The sequence below is a fragment of the Tupaia chinensis genome, unplaced genomic scaffold (genome assembly GCF_000334495.1).
Source record: "Tupaia chinensis unplaced genomic scaffold, TupChi_1.0 Scaffold000346_1, whole genome shotgun sequence".
Taxonomy (NCBI): domain Eukaryota; kingdom Metazoa; phylum Chordata; class Mammalia; order Scandentia; family Tupaiidae; genus Tupaia; species Tupaia belangeri.
In genome coordinates, this window is record NW_006159840.1 from 3,474,527 (window position 1) to 3,494,827 (window position 20,301).

At 39.8% G+C, this 20,301-nt stretch overlaps 1 protein-coding gene across 2 annotated transcripts in view; it reads left to right on the forward strand.

Moving 5' to 3' along the window:
• The window catches only part of PACRG (parkin coregulated), a 564,165-nt gene that overhangs the window by 311,954 nt on the left and 231,910 nt on the right, over nucleotides 1–20,301 (forward strand). For both annotated transcript variants that reach the window (XM_006152252.2, XM_006152251.2), the window contains exon 4: nucleotides 7,488–7,637. In XM_006152252.2, the coding sequence (XP_006152314.1) occupies nucleotides 7,488–7,637 (150 nt within the window). The remainder of the gene's footprint in view (nucleotides 1–7,487; nucleotides 7,638–20,301) is intronic.

The window sequence follows — 20,301 nt, forward strand, 5'->3', positions numbered from 1 at the left end:
TTTCAAGTCGCCAGGTCCAAGCCTCAAACTGCAGTGGAACATGTGGGAGTCCTGCTCCTTAACCACCATGCCACCTGCTTGCTGGCCCCAAGATTTCCTTTTTATACTGATATTGGATAAGAGAAAAACCAATGCTTTTTATCTTAATGTAACAGATATTTTAAGTGGAAGAAACCTGTAAACAATTAAAGAAAAACTGTGGGACCAGCAGATAGCATAATTGTTAAATTGCTGGACTCCCACGTAGTCGACCACAGTTAAGTCCTGGACCTGGTGGCTTCAAACTCATGCCAGGCATTTATGTGTGCAGAGCCAAAATCCTGAGAGGATAATGGAGGAGAGGGGTTTGCGATGTGGCAATTCCCCCAGGAGTGATTTCACCCTTTCTGTCTCTCCATCTCTCTGAAAAGTACACATGCTGTATAGCAAAATCTCTCTCTAAATAATAATAATAATTGTAATCATTATTATGGGCTTACTCCATGTCCATAATAGCTGATTTAAATCTATGATGCTTTACTTGTCCAAGAATATGAGCAATCAGGCTTCATCACATTTATTTGTATAGCAATTTGTTAAGGAAGTAGAAAATTTTCTGTAATTTAGGGAAACCTAAATTCAGTTTTAAAATTTCTTTTGAATTCATTCTACTCTGTAAATTAGAAAATTATGCTATTAGTGCCCTTCCACTCACAAAACATATATCCATTTGTTCTAATTCAACAAATACAATATTGGGACTAACTATCTCAAATATTAATTATTTTTAACATCAGAAAAAAAAATAATACTACAACTACTTTAAGACACCTACAATGGGCAAATTCGCAGAGATAAAGAGTAGATTAACAGTCACCAGGGCCTGGAGAAGGAGGCGAAAGAGGAGCCTTTGCTTAAATGGGTACAGTTTGTGTTGTAGGTGATGGAAACTTTTTATTTATTTTTATTTCAAAAAAATTTTTAGAGAGATTTTTGCTATAGGGCATGCATGTTCTCCAAAGAGACAGAAAGTGAGAAATCACCTCCCTCCCAAGGGGGATGGCCACGCTGTACTCCTTTCTTCTCCATTCTCCTCTTGGGATTTTGGGCACACACACATGCATCTGGTGAGTTTTAAGCCACCAGGTCTGAGACTCAAACTGCTGGCGACTATGTGGGAGTCCAGTGACATAACCATTGTGCCATCTGCTGGTCCTGATGGAAACATTTTAGAAAAAGATAGTAGTGGTGATTGCACAGCATCACAAATATTATTCATGCTACTAAATACATGCTAACAATGGGTAGATGGCACATTTTATGTCATATATACTTTACACACTAAAGTAAAAATAAATCATTTAGTATATTAAAACATACACAAATAATGAAAAAATGAAAATGCCTGCTGGCAGCATGCTAATACTGTATTTTCTTTTAGAAATTCTAACCTCTGTCTAATGACCAAAAACCGTATAAATATTAGAAAGCAAAGACAAATTTAACTGTGTTTTTACTTACATAGCTACCTACAGAACCCAGCTGAATTCACTAAAGAACAGTTAGGGCCAGTAAGGGAGTTAAGTTAGCCAGCATAAAACAAGTGTTCAAAAGTTAGACACTTTCATGTGTATTTTATCAATAATCTTTAGAAAACACCTTAGGATGAAATGATATTACGCAAGTATTACAAAATATAAAATTTCTTTGAATAAGCCTAAGAAAACTATGCTGGATCTATATGAAAAATACTATAGAGCTTTTCTGAGGAACCTAAAGACAAAAAGGAAAATGAAGAGATGTCACGTCTCTAGTGGAAAGGCTCAGTAGTGAAGTAAAGATGGTAACTGGACCCCAAGTTAGATTTTAAAATTACTGGAATTTCTAGTAGAGTGCCAATCATATTTTTTTAACTTGACTAAATTAGCTTAAAGTTTCTCTCAAAAAATAAATTGTTAAGAATAGTTAAGAAAATCTTGAGGGACCAGCAGTTGGAGTAATGGTTATGTCGCTGGGCTCGCATATGGTTCGAGTCCCGGACCCTGTGGCTTAAACTCATGCCGGGTGCATGCGCATGTGTGCCCAAGATCCTGAGAGGAGAACGGAGGAGAAGGGATTGCAGCGTGGTCATCCTCCCTGGGGGTGATTTCTCGCTTTCTGTCTCTGTGTCTCTCTCTGTCTTTCTGGTGAGTGCATGCACCCTATAGCAAAAACCTCTCCAAAAAGAAAGAAAGAAAGAAAACACAGTCTCTACCATTTTCATCCAAGTATACAAATTTTCAGTAATTTTTCTGTTTACGTTCTGTTCTATAAAATAACATCATAATACTTATTATTACTTCTTTATCCATTTGTATCTTATAAACATTTTCCTATTTTAAAATATTTTTCTATTAATGACTAGTCACTTTATCATTTTCCATTGTATGGATATATTTTACTTAAATAATTCATTGTTTTCAGAACACTTCGGTTGTTTCTAATTATAAGCAACACTGTGTTTCACATTCTTTCCTCTAAGTCTGCGTGCATCTGCTACCTCCTTAGACAAGAAGCCCGCAGTGAAATTGCTGGGCTATGTCATGTGCATTTTCATGGCTTTCAGGTATGTTGCTGAACTGCCTTACAGAAAGGTTGAGGGCCAGACTGTGGCGTAGGGTTAAGGTGTCTGGCTCCCACCAGGCTAACAGTGTGGTCCAAGTGTCAGACACACATGATTGAGAAACACGCTAGGTGTGCACATGTGTTCCCAAGCTTCTGAAAGGAGAAAAAATTGGGGGAGAAGGGATTGTGGAATGACCATTCCCCTGGGAGTCTCTCTCTCTCTTTCTCTCTATCTCTCACTGGCAAGTGCATGCATGCAATGGCAGAATTTTAAAAATGAAATTATAATATGGTGCTGATGAGAGTCTTGTCTCTGTCCCAAAACCTATTTCCACACTGAGTGTTAAATTTTTCATTTTTGTTAATATGATTTTAAGATTATGAAGTAGTGTTTTATTACATTTAATTACCAATGGACTTGAACACTCTAGGTATTAATTACTCATTTGTATTAATTGGTGTATCATTTACTCATATCTTTTGCCTGGTTTTTAATTGGAAGATTCATTCTTTTATTGAATTGTGATAGCAATTTGTACATTAAAGCTATTAACATTCACAGCATAGGTAAACATATTTTTTAAAACTTTATTATTTCCTTTTATATTTTGTTTGGTGTTTCTGGCTTCAAGAGAAGTAAAAATATTTCCATTTTTTCTGATTCCACAGCAGAGAATCATATCTAATAGTAGAAAACATTCTGACTTTGCAAAAAGTCATAGCAATAATGGATTTTATGCCTGAGAAAATCATACATGTAACTTATAGCCATCTAAAAACAGTAAGCTTTACCACTTTGACTTTAAATTATTTTTCCTTATTCTACAGCAATTTCTCTCTATCTGAAGGCTCTATCTTGTTGATTATACTTGAAGACAGTAAGCAGTACAATAGAAATCCAATTTTCTGAATAGAAAGGTTCCACTGGCTGATATATAATGTCAGTAGACCCTTCATGGTAGACCCTTTCCAAACCTTAAATCTTGAGTTCAAAGTCCTCACTTATGTCTTGACAATAGCTTTCAAGCCAGCAACACAAGAATAAACACATTTCTTCTTTTCAAGCTGCAGAATCACATTCTCTTTATATCTGTTAACATATTTTTCAAAGGAAAAGAACTTATTTCAAAAAACAATTTTTTTTTGCTTTAATTCCACTGGGACGGTAAGAACAAAAAGACTTCCAACTAAATGATACATCTTAATTCTCCAAGAATGAGGAAGAAAAATGGAGGAATTGAAGTGGAAATAGGCAGTATAAAAAATTCCTCCTTGGGTGAGGTGAAGGGGCCTTTCTAGTGCCTATCCTGGCTTTATTTCACAGCCTCCAGAGGTTTCAGAGCCATTACGTGGTCATTTAGGAGAACTTAGAGGTCCAATTTAGATGCCGTTAAAAGTAACAGTTCAGGCATTTTACTTGTCAGTGATTGTCAATCCAATGTTTATCACAGCCACATTAATTCAATCAGGGTTACAATTAAATGATCATTTCCTGGTAGCTGTTATCACAGTCTGTGGTGAGAGATCCTTCATGTGTCCCTAAGTGCTGATTAGCTATACATGTGTGCATAAACCTCAATAACAAAGATTTAACATTAACGTTACTCATACAAAGTTTACTCCATAATATCTTCTACATGGCAAAATGCTTCTCTTACTTCCTTTGGTAGTCGATGGGCCCGTTCTGGCTGTGTTGTCAGAGGTCAAAGAAACCCCGCGATGAGAGGCATTGGTGGCCACTGTGGCAGCTGAGACCTCTGCTCAGACCGCTCAGAGTTCTCCTGCTTGTGACTTTGAGGTGGCAACAGAAAGGGTTTCTTTCTTGCTAAAAGACAAAACCTACATAATGGAGTGAGAACTGTGCACTCAACAATACCTTTATCTGAATGTATTAGAAAAAATACAAACACACCTATTGAGTTCCGTTTCAGTGTCTAATCCTGCCTCACTAAGCATTTAAAACAGTTAGCTAGATATGGCTCCAAGTCTTTTAAAGAGTGGGGTCACTAGGAGGGAAGCAGGGATAGGGAAATGAGGCAGAACCTCAGAATTTCAAACATCTGATCTGTTTGGGTGCTAAGTTAAGATGGGACCTAGGAGTCCTTAAGCTTAGGAAAATTGTGACAACCCCACCCTCCTGTATATACACCTGCGTACTTCCCACACCTCCATGTGACCCCGAGAGAGACACTGACAGTAATAAAACCAGTTAAGGTAACTCTTCACCCTCTGGGCTGGTCCTGACTCCCTCAGCAATCTCATTCAGATGAGTTGGAACAGACCCTCTAGTGAGAGATAGACTCTTTTCCAGAGGTCAGTCCCAGTCTGCTGCTGCCTCTCCTGAAAAGCTTTACCTAAAATAACATCTGTGTATCCCTGAGGTTGTTCCTGCATCTGGGGGCCTTCCTAATCCCTAGACTAGGCGAGATGCCCCATTTCATTGACTGCTTAAATACGGTATCGGTCTTATGAGTAATCATCATAATTATAACAATCATCCAGGGTCTTACTCCATACTACACTGGAAGCCCCACAAGAGTGCTACCATATCTGTCCTGTTCATTTCTACCCTTCCAATTCCTAAAGCACTGGTGGGCACTTAATACACTGAATAAATAGAGGCTCAGTGTTCCTTATCCAAAATGCTTGAGACCAGAAGAGTTTCCATTTCAGATTTTGTTCTGATTTTGAATATTTGCATAGACACAATGAGATATCTTAGAGACCAGATCCAAATCTAACCAGGAAACACTTGTCTTTCATATGCACCTTGTACACAGAGCCTGACGGTCATTTTATACATTTTTGTATTGCAGTATTTCAACTCTGACCCATCACAGGAGACTATTTTTGGTGTTTGTAACCACCACACAGATACAAGGCCCAGTTCTCATTCCCAAACTGTTCGTTTCATTGTAATAATTTTAAGAATAGCATAGACTGTTAAATGAAAAAGGTTGTTACTTAAAAATGTTTCTGTTGGGGCTAGCATGTGGCATGGTGGTTAAGCCAGTGGACTTCCGCATGACCAACTGTGGTTTGAACCCTGAGCCTGGCAGCATAAAAATGGCATGGGGCACATATGCATGTGTGCCCAGAATCCCACGAGGAGGATGGAGAAGGAATTGTGCTGTGGCCATCCCCCATCCCAAGGGGATGATTTGTCATTTTCCTTCTCTCTGTCTCTCTCCAGCAAGCAGACACGACTTATGGCAAAAACCTAAAAAAAAATGTTTTAAAACAAGAAAACTATCTATTTGCTGGTCATTCATAAATCTTTCTTGGAGAGTTATCTATTCAGTTCAGTTCAGTTCAGTTCATTCTTTAAGGAGTTATTCATTTAATTTAATTTATTATCATTATCTTTTTTTAAAATTTTCTATAGGACACATATGTTCACCAGAGAGAGAGAGAGACAGAGAGACAGAGAGAGGGAGAGGAAGTGAGAAAGCAAGATGCCAGGTCTGGGACTCAAACAGCAGTTGGCCATTTGTGAATCCAGTGACTCAACCACCACACCACCTCCTAGTCCCCATTCGCCCATTTTTTAATTAGATATTAATAATTTTAATGGGCAAGCTGCTTGTATTGCCTGTATATTCTGGTTATCAATTCCTTATCTGAGGAATAATGTGCAAATATTTTTTCCCATTATCTGAGGGTTGTGTTATCACTCTTAATTGTTTCCTTTGCTATGAAGAAGTTTTTAGCTTGATGTAATCCCACTTGGCCAAAAGGCATATGAAAAAATGTTCCAAGTCTCTTGTCATTAGGGAAGTGCAAACTAAAACCACAATGAGGTATCATTTAACCCCAGGTAAAATGGCTAGGATCAAAAAAATAAATAACAACAAGTGCTGGTGAGGCTGTGGTGACAAGGGAGCCCTCTTACCTCTTACACTGTTGGTGGGATGTAAGTCAGTGCAACTCTGTGGAGAACAACATGGATGTTCTTCAAAAATCTACAAATAGAACTACTATATGACTCAGTATTCCAACTCCTGAGTATCTACCCAAAGGATAGCGAAACAATCAATTAGAAAGACACTTGCACATCCATGTTTATCGCACCATTGTTCACAATTGCTAAGACATGGAATCAACCTAAATGTCCAGAAGCTGATAACTGGGCACATATATACTATAGAATATTACTCAGCCATAAGAAACGATGAGTCCCTGTCATTTGATTCAAAGTAGATGAATATAGAGGACTTAGTGTTGAGTGAAGTGAGCCAGACTTTGAAAGATACACATTGTATATCCCCACTCAGTATGTACTGAATGTCTGAACTCTATGGCAGAATTTGACAGATGTGAAGCTATGATAGTAGAGAGGATAGATGTAAGGGAGGGAGTGGATGGGAAAGAGCAGTGGGAGAGGGGGAGAGGATAGATGTAAGGGAGGGAGTGGATGGTAAAGAGCAGTGATAGAGGGTGGGAGAGGGAAAGGAAACACTTAACAAGCAAAGGAATGTAAATTTCTCTGTGGAAAAAATGTTCTGTAATTTCACTTTTAAGTATAAATGTTTAATTTTTAAAAATAGCTAGAAAAAATATATATTCTTTAACACCAGTGACACTGAGTGACTTTTATCTTTCATGACACCCACCCATCCATCCTCTCTGAGACCTCAGCCTCTGCTAGGAAAAGAAGACTAGTTACAACCATTCCTCTGGTTTAGTGAGGAATCAGTGCTAGACGGGAGAATAACTAGTAACCGGACAAGATCCTGAGCAGGACGTTAGGGCTGCAAAGTGCCATTCAGAGCTGCACTAATCAAGGCGCATTGGTGATACCCAGAGAGCACAGTTTAATTCTCTGTACCCACGAGATAACTTTGCCACAGCACTGTAGAATTAATACTTCGCATTTTGTGCTTTTCTCTATCTCAACCATGTAGATGCCTTGAATCTCCGAAACCGACAGGTCATCTGTGTCACTCTGAAAGTCCTGCAGCACCTGGTGGTGTCAGCCGAGATGGTGGGCGAGGCCTTGGTGCCCTATTACCGACAAATCCTCCCTATCCTGAACATCTTTAAGAATATGAATGGTGAGTTATCCCAGGAGTCAAAATGTCTTTGCAACCCTAAAAAAGGGAGTGGTTTGAAGTAGTATTAATTAACAACACATTTAGGATTTATTACTGCATATAAACCATGATCCATTTGGAGATGTAAATGGCAGACTCCCACCCTTCTCTGCTCCCCAGAGAAACAGTCAAATTAACAATTTCGTTTATTACTCCTCACACGTACAGCTCGCGTACTCAGTGTGGAAGCACTGAAGCAGTTCTATAAGCTTCCAATAATTAAATTGTAAAGTTTTTTTAATAGTCTTTGGAATACATTAGCAGGTTTGGAGTTTTTTTTTTTTTTTTCTTGATAGTAACTCTACCTTTAGATGCTTCCTACTAAAATTTCAGTCAGCTTTTATTTTTTAATTGGTGTATAGTGAATCTTTTTCAAATACTATTATTAAAATCTGGTAGATGGTCTGGTGATGTTTTATATACGTTCTCCCATTTATAAAAAAAATAGAAAAATTATTCCTCTTATTTTGTAGTTACTAATTATTTAATAATTTGTAATTAGTTAATCATTTGTATTACTTAATTGATGGTGAGTACTGATAAAAATATGCATTCTTTTGTAAGCTTTGGAAAACAGACACCAGCTTGGGGGAGATTTGTCTTACCCTTACAAAGACATTGGCAAGTGTTTCATGATCTCTTGGCAGGCAGTGGATGTATATCTGTTCATTGAGAGTGTGATTTTCTTGAAACAGTGTGAACCTAATTTTCTTTTTTGTTGCTAACTTTGAAGTCCCATACTTCTCACGTGCATGGTAGACATCAACATTTGAAGTTAATTCCTGGCAGCCATGTATGTCAGTTAGTAATTTAGTGGAACATTGTATGAAAATTTTGCAACACAATCTGCTCATTTTAATATAAGAAAAGAATCAAACACAAGGCTGAGTGCGTGGCAGCTTCTACCACAAAACAACTTCGGTTTGGGAGCACTATTTCTTGTTAGTAAGCAACTGCTGTTAAGTCTGCTTTTGACATGGGTGACTCAGGAAATCTTGAAATTCTCAGAAAGTCTTTAGTTGTTTTTCAATAATAAGACCTATGTATACATTTAATATTGTATATATTTAATGAAAAGAACTTCAAACTGGGGTTATGGGAGCTTAAGACTGCTTGTAAGAGAGTGAGTTGATATCAATTCTGAATATCTGAAGAGCTGTAATTAACGTGAACATTGAAGCAAGATGGTTACTCTTTTTTTTGGCAGCTTCGTTCTTTATTATCATTATTATTATTATTATTATTGTTATTTTTTGCATTCAATCTTTGTGTATCTTTACAACATAGAGAATAAGTTTCCCCATCATGAATATGCTGCATGTTAGCTACTCTTGAGGGAAGTAAAGCCTGGATGAGTCTTTTCTTGTTCAAATTTAGTGTTTTAGTAACAGCATTCCTACTTTATGGAAAATCTTATCTAAATATTCTTCATTCGTAATTTATACCTTTAGCAGCATCAAATACCATGGCGTTGTAGCATGAGTTCACATGTGAGATTGTTCAGTTCAGGCCCATAAATGAAGAAACTCTTTGTTCATTCGTTATACTTAGCTTCTAGTTAATAGGGAAGGTAGAGAGAGATAAACTAAAGAGACAGAGATAGAGATGATAGCAATAGAGGTGGAAATGATAGAGTCATGAAAAGAATGGAAGGATCAGGCAACAGCCACCCCCAAAGTGTTGGTTAACCTTTTCCGAGTGGGTGATTCACAAGTATTTCTTCAGGAGTCCTCACTATTGAAGCCTATGATATATACACTATTGTTATGTCCATTGTATTGTCCTAAAGATTGCCCTCCTATGGAAACATTTGCATCTGTATCCACCATTAGGAAGATGCACTTGAAACCTCTGACCTCCCTTACCAGAGGTTTAGGAGTGAGGTCGCTTCTTCAACATCGTGTTCATGCTTTTCTTGTCTAGTAGTAAAATCTGGAACTTAAGTCTAAGCCTCATTTTGCATCCCTGAATGAAGGAAGAAAATCATGATGTTCAAAAGACAATTAGCATTCTTGCTTATTCTCAAGGAAGCCTATACAGCAAGATAAATATAGCTACCACGAGACAGATCATCTCATTGAGAGTACCAGACGATTAAACAAAACAAGTGATTTCTTTTGCTTCCCCATTTTAGTTCTTCTTTAACTCTTAAACCCACAAATGTGCATGTACTTCACAAAGGGGTGGTTGGCTTTAGGAATCCATCCCTGTGAAAATGTCACCAGTGTGGGGAATTTATAGTCCTTACCATCATCCTTAATTGGTCCCACACACAGCTAACTCTTTTGAAACCTTTGTAAATGCATGCATAAGGAATTCTACATTCAAACTATTTTTCTCACATTTGAAAGGGACGATATTAGCATCAGCTTCATTGTCTACTTATCTTAGAAACCTGTCACTACATCCCAAGATGCATTTGCTGTATTTTCAAAGGGTCCTGAGAGGGACCTTCTGGCATTCTAGCTACAGAAACTCAAACCTACTCTCCCTAGATCTAAATCTGCTTGGAATTTATCACGGGATTTCCAATTTTAGTAGTATTTTCACTAGAAAAATGATTTAATTTTAGTATCATTTTTATAAATTGTGCTTAATGAATACATATTTAAGTAGTTGTCTTTAGTAACAGATAAAATAATTTACAGTTAAATTATATCAGAAATTTATATCTTGTAGCATTAGAGAAAAACTCATCCTAAATTTCAATGTATTTGAGAACAATTTCTCACTTTTCTGTTTCCTCTTTTCCCTACTTGTCCTTTATGTAGCTCAATGTCTTGTTAAACTAAGACTCAAATGAATTTCCTTCAAGTCCCACTACAAAATCTATTTCTCAGAATAAGACCTGATCTATAGATAGCTACATAGATGATAGATAGACATGAAGGAAGAAGGAAGAGGGAGAGAATGAAGGGGGTAGGAGGAAAGGAGGGGAGAGAGAAAATATTCTTACAAATGCAGTGACCCTGCCCTCTGACAGAAGCACACACTTTCGCTTAATTCTTCTGCCTAATCTATTTTGCGCTGTCTGTCCTATTTTACTGCCAGGTGGATTTTCTCTGAAACCAGTAGTGGAGGCTGAGTAGCCAGAGAACTGGACAAATGTTTTAGCCTTCATCCAGGGTGAGGAGCCCCAGGCTTTGAGTCTCCACAGGGGGTCAGTTGGAAAGGAAGTGGGGCAAGAGGAACATAAAATGCATAGACCAATGATTTATGCCCATCTGTGCCGTAGTAGAGATCACAACCTAAATCTAAGTCCATTCTATAATCTTAAATTTATTCATCTACAAAAAATACATATAACAAAGTATTTTTAGAGTTGGCACTAAAAGGAGAGGCAATGTATTCACAGCCTTCTATATGGAGCCTGTCCTTGACCAGGTACTAAACAATAGCCGTTATTATTATATATGCACAATATTATGTACACCTGTCATTCAATGGTATTATATAAAAATACAATAATGCTATGCAAGTTACTAGACAGCAACAGAAGTTGGTGACTGAAAATATTAGCACTCTGCCGGTGATAGCTTGTCCCCTTGGCTAATTCTGTGAGTCTTTGAAAGAGATGTGGCCTCAAATTCATCTTGACTCTGATTGCCAAATGCCAAGTGAGTGCCCAATAAGTTAAAGACTCTGGAATTCACTCCAGGATAACTGGCTTTCAAATGCTTCTTTTCCTGGTATAACCTTTCAACCCTAATATGGGACTGGAGTTTGGGGAACATTAATATGTAAGGAAGAGAAGCAGCTCTAGAACAGATGAGGGAAGTCTGAATTAGGATCCTCTTTGGAAGACCCACACCAGTATCCACACTTTTGACCTTGTTTCCTGAAATCTAAACAGTGACTTTGGATGTCTGAAACATGCTGTGTCCCCAGTGCTTTGGGGTAAAAAGAAGGGAGTTTCTATAAAACATCTCTCTAATGCACTTGTCTTACAGCCAGTAGCAATTTCCTCTTTCCTGTGTTCTTTCACAAATGTTATTAAAGGTTACAGAAAATTAAGATGATAAGAATGTTCAATATATAGCTTTCAGAGATGAAACTACAAAATTAATGATGCAGTGCATTACATTTGAGAAGCAAGAGCTAATAAACGGCATTAAAACATTTATTGCTAAAATATGGGGCTCTGTCACTAGATTGGGGCTATCTAAGAACCTGGTCCCTGGGGAGAACCTTATTTTAATTCCTCTATTTCTATCTCCACCAGTAGTCCTGAAACAGCCCCTACCTGAAAGATTTCAGATTCCAGGTAGCAGAGGTTCAGACAATACCATAAATTTATGTCATGAAATATGCAAAAGTAAATGTAATAATGAAATATCAAATAGTCTTTGTTTGTTGAAATCAAATTGTCTGAGATTTGCCTAAAATTAATACAGGATACATAATACTACAGACTGATAAAAGTCCATTAAAAGAGCCTTCTATCTTTAATTCAAATTTAAGCACATTAAGACATATAGGTAATGAGAGTGCATTGAATTTACAGAATTTTAGATATTTGTATAGGTCTTTGACCCTGATATCCAAGTGGCTTCTAAAAACTAGAAATAATTATTTTATGCTGATAGTCCCAAAACAACTTCTGATGAGTACCTGAGCATTCTCAGTCTGGCCAACCCGACTCTCAGAGATATTTCTGAGTCCTATGAGATCTGCCTTTATGATCCTTTAAAATGTTGATGAACTTTTTGAGAGTTGATTAGTTTTACACACATACACCAAAAAAAATAAACTTTATTCTGTTTCAAAATTTACTTGTATAAAGGTATTTCTCTTCACAGAGATTTAAACTTAGCTTGAGAATTAAGGTTTATCCCCCCATGGAATTCTGAACAATTTCAAGTCCCTAATTTACATTTTAGAAATTTGCTTCAAAGTTTCTTTAAAATCATTAGGTTTATTAGATTTGAAAGCACTGGATTATCCTAAATGCAGTGAGGAAAATTTAGAACTGCTACCTTCAGGTTTCTGAAAGTTAGATTTGGAATTATAGTGTATAAGTCTAGTATCTCTGGGAACTTCTCCCTTGTAGACTTAACTAGTGCTCTAAGAGAAACCTAGGATCATAATGAAGCTGAAGGTACAGCTAGGGGCCCTCTGGTCTGGGGATCGCTCCACTTTACTAAGCCATAGGAGATCAGATGTTAGTTCTACAATGGCAGAATGTTGTGTTGGTCTTTCTGTTCTCTGCGTGGAGTATGGCACACCAGTAGAATTAAATATCTAATATGTGTTTGCATGGAATCAATTCACTAACTGGCCCACATGATCAATACTTATTTATTCTGTCTTGTTCTAAGTAACTTTGTTACTCCATGAGGTAACGCATTCTACCCAGAGAGAAATTCATGTCCTACATTGAAATAAATCTATGTTAAGTATTTCTCTCTCTAGTCTTCAATGCACAGTGCAATGTCTAATCCTTTTTCAAAACAGCAGGTCCTAAAGAACACTTTCCTTAACCATCACTTCTCCAAGTTCCCTGTTCCTACTATTTCCAAGCATTCTCTTTATAAGCACAGCTTCCAGAGCCTGGAAAATCTCTGGAGATGGGAATGGAGGACCCACCTATCTTTAGAAACTAATAGCACGGTCATCTAAAAGTGTGGTCCCAGGATGTCGACTGGTTCTGGAAAAGGCCAGAGTCCACACGCTGATCAGTCCACAACGTGGTCAGTCCACAAAGACCTCTTTACCATTAGGAAATCTTTCAATGCTTATAGACTAAGCATTTCTTCTTCACTCAGACTACTTGACTTAAACTTCTTTGCCTTTTTAAAAAGTTTATTTTTATTCATGATAGAGAGCATGCATGTGTGTACATGAGAGGGAGAGGCACCCCTGTCATGTGACAGTCTCCTTCCCCCAGTCCTCCTACTCATCAGGACCTTGGCACATCCAGTGTACACCCAGTGTGTTTCAGGGCAGTCAAGCTGGGGATCCACCCTGCAGTGGCTTCTAGCACCGTGGTTCAATGCACTACTGCCTGCACCAACGAGGCTGGGCCTACGTGACTTTATGTTCAACCCAAGCTGACCCGTGAAAAACCATATTGTGGGAGTTTTGAAGTCACATACCATACATTTTTCCCTGGGTCCATCTGCCCGAGGGAAAAACTAGTCTCGGAGTTGTCCATCTGTGTCTAGAAACACTCAACCTCTCAACCTGGGAGTGTGATGACCTAGGAAATCAGAATCCAATTCTGAAGATTGTACATTAGTTCCTGCTGTTTCCATACAAATTACCTTGCAATGGGTGGTTTAAACAATAGAAAGTTATTACTCAGAAAGTTGGAAATTTAAAGTCAAGGTATTAACATGGCCCAGACTCTCTGAAGTCTGTAAGGCAGAATCCTTCCTCGCCTTTTCCAGCTTCTGGTGGTGCCAGCAACCCTTGGTTTTCCTTGGCCTGCAGATGTAGCCCTCCAACCTCTGCCCACAGCTCCAGAGGGCATTGCCCCTATACAGCTTGTCTCTGTGTCTCTTCTCCTCTTCTTATAAGGATACCAGTTGTTGGGATTGGACTAAGGGCCCAGTCCAGCATGACCTTATCTTAACTAATTAACTAATAGGCAATGACCTTATTTCCAAATAAGGTCACAGTCTGAGGTTCTGAAAATATGAGTCTGGGAGGGGACACTGCTGCTTCCAGAGTAGACTGCGTACCCCATTCTGATGGTGTGTGGAGATGAAATCTCATCTTTGCTAAAGGAAGCTAGAGGTTTTGTGTTCCTTTTGCTCCTTTCATTGCCATGAGTACTGATAAGGGGCTTGTTCTGAAAGGCCTACAAAGAACTCTCTCTTTCAACAACAAAAATTTCATTCCTTTTCCTTTCAGTATAAAGGATTTATTTAATTAAGAAAGGAAAAGAATTTAGGTAAGTGTTAAGTAGGGACAATGGCAGTGAGTTGATTTTGTGTTTGGTAATGATACAAACCAGCTGGAAGCAAGCAAACACTTCACAAGCTCGGGCACTGCCCTGAGGATACCACAGATGCCCCAGGGTACTGACTCTAGCCTCCCAAAGACCCGCCCCGGGGGGGGGGGGGGCCCATCATTGTAGAGGACTGCATCACCTGCACCTGTCCCTGCCCAACCAGCTGGGCAAGAGGCTGCAGCCACTCTGTGCTCCTGTTAGGTCTGGCCCTCTAATACTGATTCACCTGGTGGATAAGGCAAGAGAGGAGACTCTGGACAGGTGGAATAATATGTGGGGAAAACAGCAGTGGAGCAGAGTATGCAACAGCCAGTCTGGTGCTGGCAAGCCAAGCGAGGGCATCAGATTTTCTGGGTTTGCATTCTAGTTTAGCAGCTGTGTGACCTGCAACGAGCTGCATAACTATTCTGTGCGTAAGTCTCCTTATGCACAAAGAAAGTTATTGAAAAAATTAAAAGAGCTGTTCTCCTTATGCACAAAGAAAGTTATTGAAAAGATGAGAAGAGCTGTTTGACCTTCAGAGAACTACAGGGAGGTCTTTGTGCAGGAGTGTCAGGTTGGAAAGAATAAGGGAAATGAATGGAATTGTTCTGCAGATTACCAGTTAGGTGATGTATATCCATTACCTGTTTCACTGGCTTATGCGGAAAACTCTGCTTATGTGTTTTTTTGTTTGTTTGTTTTTGTGATCTTTCCAAGAAAATTAAGAAAAATCTATTAGAATTTAATATGATAATTTAATAAGGTAAGTGAATGTAAAATATTCAATGATGCCAAGAATCAGTACCTTTACCAAATGCCTGCAGAGTAAGTGCAATGCAAAATTTATTTTCTAGATGCTGTTTCAGTCCTCTGTGTTGCTAATAGCCAAGATACCTAAAACTGAGTGATTTGTAAGAATAGAGGTTTATTCAGACCACGGTGTGAAAGCCTAAAGTCCAGAGTCCACATCTAGTGAAAGTCTTTTTGCTGGTGGGGACTCTACACGGCCCGATGGCAGTGGAGGGTGTCGCATGGCCACAGAGCAGGAGCACACGTGCCTGTGGTCTGACTCATCTCACTCCCTCTCCTTACAAAGCCATCTCTCCAGCCACCTTTCAAATTCTCTATCTCTTAATCCCATTTTAGCATCAAATTTCCTGATAGTACCATCACAATAAAACCAAATTCCAACACATGAACTTTAGGGAACACATTTGAATCTCAGTACTAATAATTCCTCTGGCACAAATATCCCAGTACAGACAAACTTTTACAGCTCTGCCCTCCCTTCTTCCCAGAAGACATTTTGGCACCTTCCTGAGATCCCTCGCCTCATTTCAGAGGAGGGCTGAAGTATCAATCTAATCAGAAAGTCAGATGGCTTTTGCCAAGAATTACCTGCCCAGGTGAACCATGGAAATCCTCACCTCTGTCCAAGACAGACACTGACTTATGTGTGGAGATGACTCTTCTGGTTGTAGGTTCTCTGTAGGAGTCTTTCCACAAGGTAGTGTCCACACTTCTCCTGGGCTTCCTGGTTTCACCTGCGTCAGCTCCATCATCCTACTCTCACCACTGACCTGCTACTGTGGCTTCAGCTGAAAGGCTCAGATGGTTAGGAGATACCATGTGTCTGGCCCAGGCACATCCCCGTGGTTTCCAGGCCAGTGGTGACTTTGGTGTATCAAGAATGGCCTATGCAGGAAGATGCTGTGTAGGACAACCATTGACTGGAAACAGCAGCTCAAGATGGGCCTGGGCCTGGTGTCTGCACCCATTGCCTGTGTGTGGGGTAGACTACCTGAGCCAACACCTGCTCTAGGCCTCGAGGGTCCATCCTGCTACCCAGGCCAGGGGTGCTTGGGAAATGGTGCTACTCTTTTCCTCTATATGCAAACTCAGGCACCACATGCTCTCAAAACCTCCCCTGATTCTACTCACAGTGGCAGGACAAACTGCTCCCTCATCTGGTGTCCCTTGCCAATTTGGCTGTGCGGTGGTTCAGTTTCTCTTGTCTGTCTCCTTACAAGACCGGGAGAGCCCAGAAGCAGGGAGGAAACTGGGACAACTGGCTGTTTGCTCAGCCAGTTTGCAAAGCCACGTTGGAGATGCATGCCTGGTCAGCCCACTCACTCCCTCTGAGCTCCCAGTGAGAATCATCCGAGCAATCATTCAATTCTAGCTGGGTCCCTGTCCTTGGCCAGAAGCATCCCTACTGCTAGTTGGGAATGTACATTTCTGAATCAGAGATTCCCATTGATTCCGCTAAGGCCCTGAAGATACGCCCAGAGAAGTCTACGTAATACACTTTAATGAATTTAAAAGCTGAAGATGGGCCCCCAATGAGCAGGCATTCAGATATTTGCCCAAGAGAAAACAATGTTCTATTTATGCAACAGAAAGTTTTACTTAATCTGGACCAGAAAGCAAGCAGCAATTTCCAAAGCTTCAATTTAAGGAGGCATCATATTGTCAGTTCATAATATGTACTTTTTTGGTGAAAGGGGAATTCTTTTACACTGTTGGTGGGAATGTAAATTGGTCCGACCACTGTGGAGAATAATTTGGAGATTCCTCAAAAATCTACAAATAGATCTACCATATGATCCAGCAATCCCATTCCTTGGTATCTACCCAAAGGACAGAAGAATTCTTCATTGGAAAAGTGCTTGCACATCAATGTTTATTGCAGCGCTATTCACGATTGCAAAGTCATGGAACCAACCCAAATGCCCCCGTATGGAGGAATGGATTGAAAAACTGTGGAACATATACTCTATGGAATACTACTCAACCATAAAAACCAACAAAACCCTGGCTTTTGACAGAAAATGGAAAAATATGGAAGATTTACTGCTGAGTGAGACAAGCCAGGCTATGAAGGAGAGACATTGTATGTCCCCACTTAACATATACCGAATGCCTGCACTCTATGACTGAAACTGATTGACTAACGGTTGTACAAACACAAGAGAGGGGTGTGAATGTCAGATGAGGTGTATGTGGAGGAGTGGGGCCTAATGAAGGACATTTGGAGAAGGGATATGGAGGTAGAACATTGACAGGATGGGGAAGTGTGGTGTTATTGGTTGAAGATATTTTGATCAACGGGACTGGGGAGAAATGTTCACATATTGAAATGCTCACATTGTAAGTTCAACAATGTGATTGAATGTATATACAAAAATAAATAAATAATATGTACTTTTTAAACCACCTAAAATACCACCTATTCCAAATTTACTGATAATTAAGCGTTCATTCTCTTTTTCCTTATATGCAAATCTTTCATGAACTCCAACAAATGACTTTTTAAAGGTCTCTTTGTGGACATTGTAGAGAAAATAAGAATGTCACCAAGAATAATTGTTATGTTGAATAGTCACTTTTCATGACATAATTAAAAGGCAAGTCTAAAGGGGGGTAAGAACCAAAAACAAGCCTCTTTCAGTGAGAGACCTTTCCCTGCCACTGCTCAAAACCTAGCAGGAGTAAGCAGGTAGCAAGGCGGGCAGGGAGGGTGGGCGGTTCTGCTCCCTTCCAAGGTGGTCCGTGGCACTTAGAATCACACACGTAAATAATTCCAGAGATTGATCCGATGCTGGACTTGATTTACCTTGAGCATCCTCTCCTCCGGAGCTTGGGCTTGCTCCTGGCTGGAAGCTTTCAGCAGTAGGGGGTGCGGCAGACTCACCCCTGCCTCTCTCCCTTCCACTGGATCCCCTCACCCAGCTTGGCCTCCCAGCTCAATGAGGAGGAGTTCCCCTCTGAGATGTTCTGTGCAGTGTTAGGTGACTCCGTGGAGCTGGCTGAGGCTCTGCTGCGCTCCCCTCCAACCTGGGCAGCCTCTCCCAAGGTGCCTGCTACGTGAGGCAGCCTCCTCTAGCTTAGGTGTCACTGAACCCCACCTAGGGTCCTTAATGTCCTGCCTTTGCCTCCACCTCTTGTTCTGGCGTCCCTCTGCCCTGCTTGGAATCCCCATTGCACAGGGTCAGAAATGACCCCACATGTCCCTCACTCTGCTATCTGGGCACTGAAGACTGAGGCGCTCAAGCTCAGGCCTTCAATCCTGCTTCCTCGGCCCAGCTGAGGCCTCTCACATGAGGCAGACTCAGGACTTCGCATTGCCAGTGCTGGGAACAAACCCCTGCGAGGCCCTCCAGAGGTTCCCAACAGCCAGCGGCCTGGGGCAGAGCCCGGCACAGGTGCCCTGAGGATGGTGACCTCCAGGCTCTTCTGCAGGCCTCCTGGCAGTCCCAGGGCTGCCGAGGGAGGGCCTCTCCTACGCACTTGGCCCAAGCAGACCCTGGTCAAGGGAGCCCCTCTCTCCCCACACATTACTCTAGTTTCCTTTAGTCACACGTGACCCTGCAGGGGGAATTTTCTACTTAGTATGAAATCAGCTTTCTATTTTTCTTGTCTTCCTTAAAAATCTGTATTTTTCACTTTGACAGAGTGAAATATAAATAGCTTAGCATAAGCTTAACCATCAATGCGATTGAAAAATACAATGGACATACTTCCTAGAAAAACTGCAAATACTATTGGCATTTTCTCTCTTGCTTGCTTTCGGTATTATAGTCTCATGTTCATCTTGAATTCATGTTCCAAGTAATAAAGAAAAAAGTAACGGTGGTGATGTTATTATGACTAAGTTCTATTCAGAGCACTCCAAGATCAATTTACTTTTTTTGTTGTTGTTGTTGCTTTTAAATTCAGTACTTCAATATGGACTTTTTGTGAGCCTATTTATATCCATGTTGAGGTGGTCATATGATGAAAAAAAATCACTCTTCATTCAGTGACTTTTAACTTAGATTTTACATACCTATTACGACTGTCTCCACTCCTTCCAAACAAATCCTACATTTTATCTTAGAATTCATTTATTTAACCTTGAAGTTATCTTTCATAAAAGAAAAAATGAATTATTGATACAATATTAAAACTTTAAAGACAAGAATATAAATGGGCTGAAATGACAGAATTATCACTAGGTAATCCTCCCATTATTTTAAGTGTTGTTTTAACCTTAGGAAAGTTGCATCTTTATTTATATACATAAAGGTTTTGAGGAGATTATGGAATCATTGAATATTATGTTTACATGTGTGTTCATTATGGCTGAGAGGTAGTTCTGTTTAGTAGTGGAATATATATTGCCCTTTCAAAGTATCTTACAGTCTGTGTTTATAGAATAATGATATTCAAGGAGACCGAGTGTAATATCTTATATTTTTGTGATGGCCAACTAAAATTGCTAACAGGATTTGTGTAGAACTGTAGGCAACAGTGGAATGAACAAGAAGAGCATGATTTCCAGCCTGAAGGGACCTGCTCTGGTGGCCACTTTTGTACCATGGAACCCTGGGCCTTCCCACCCCTGTGAAGGCTGGTTTCATTTCATCCACCAAGCCTAATGACCAGGCAAACTTCAAAAGCATTAGAGTGATGTGGCTTTTACCAAAATGTTTTGGGGGATGCCAAAGGGAGACCACGTAGTACATCATCCATTGATTCATTTATGAAACGTTTTCATTGTTGAGTGCTTTCTACACAGCAAAGTTCTTAAAATAGTGAATTCGTCATGCCCTGCAGTTATTTCCCACCTATCAAATCCATCAAGGACTTCCTTGCACCTGCATCAGTGCAAACATTCACAGAAGGCCTTGGGTAAGGGAGTTTCCC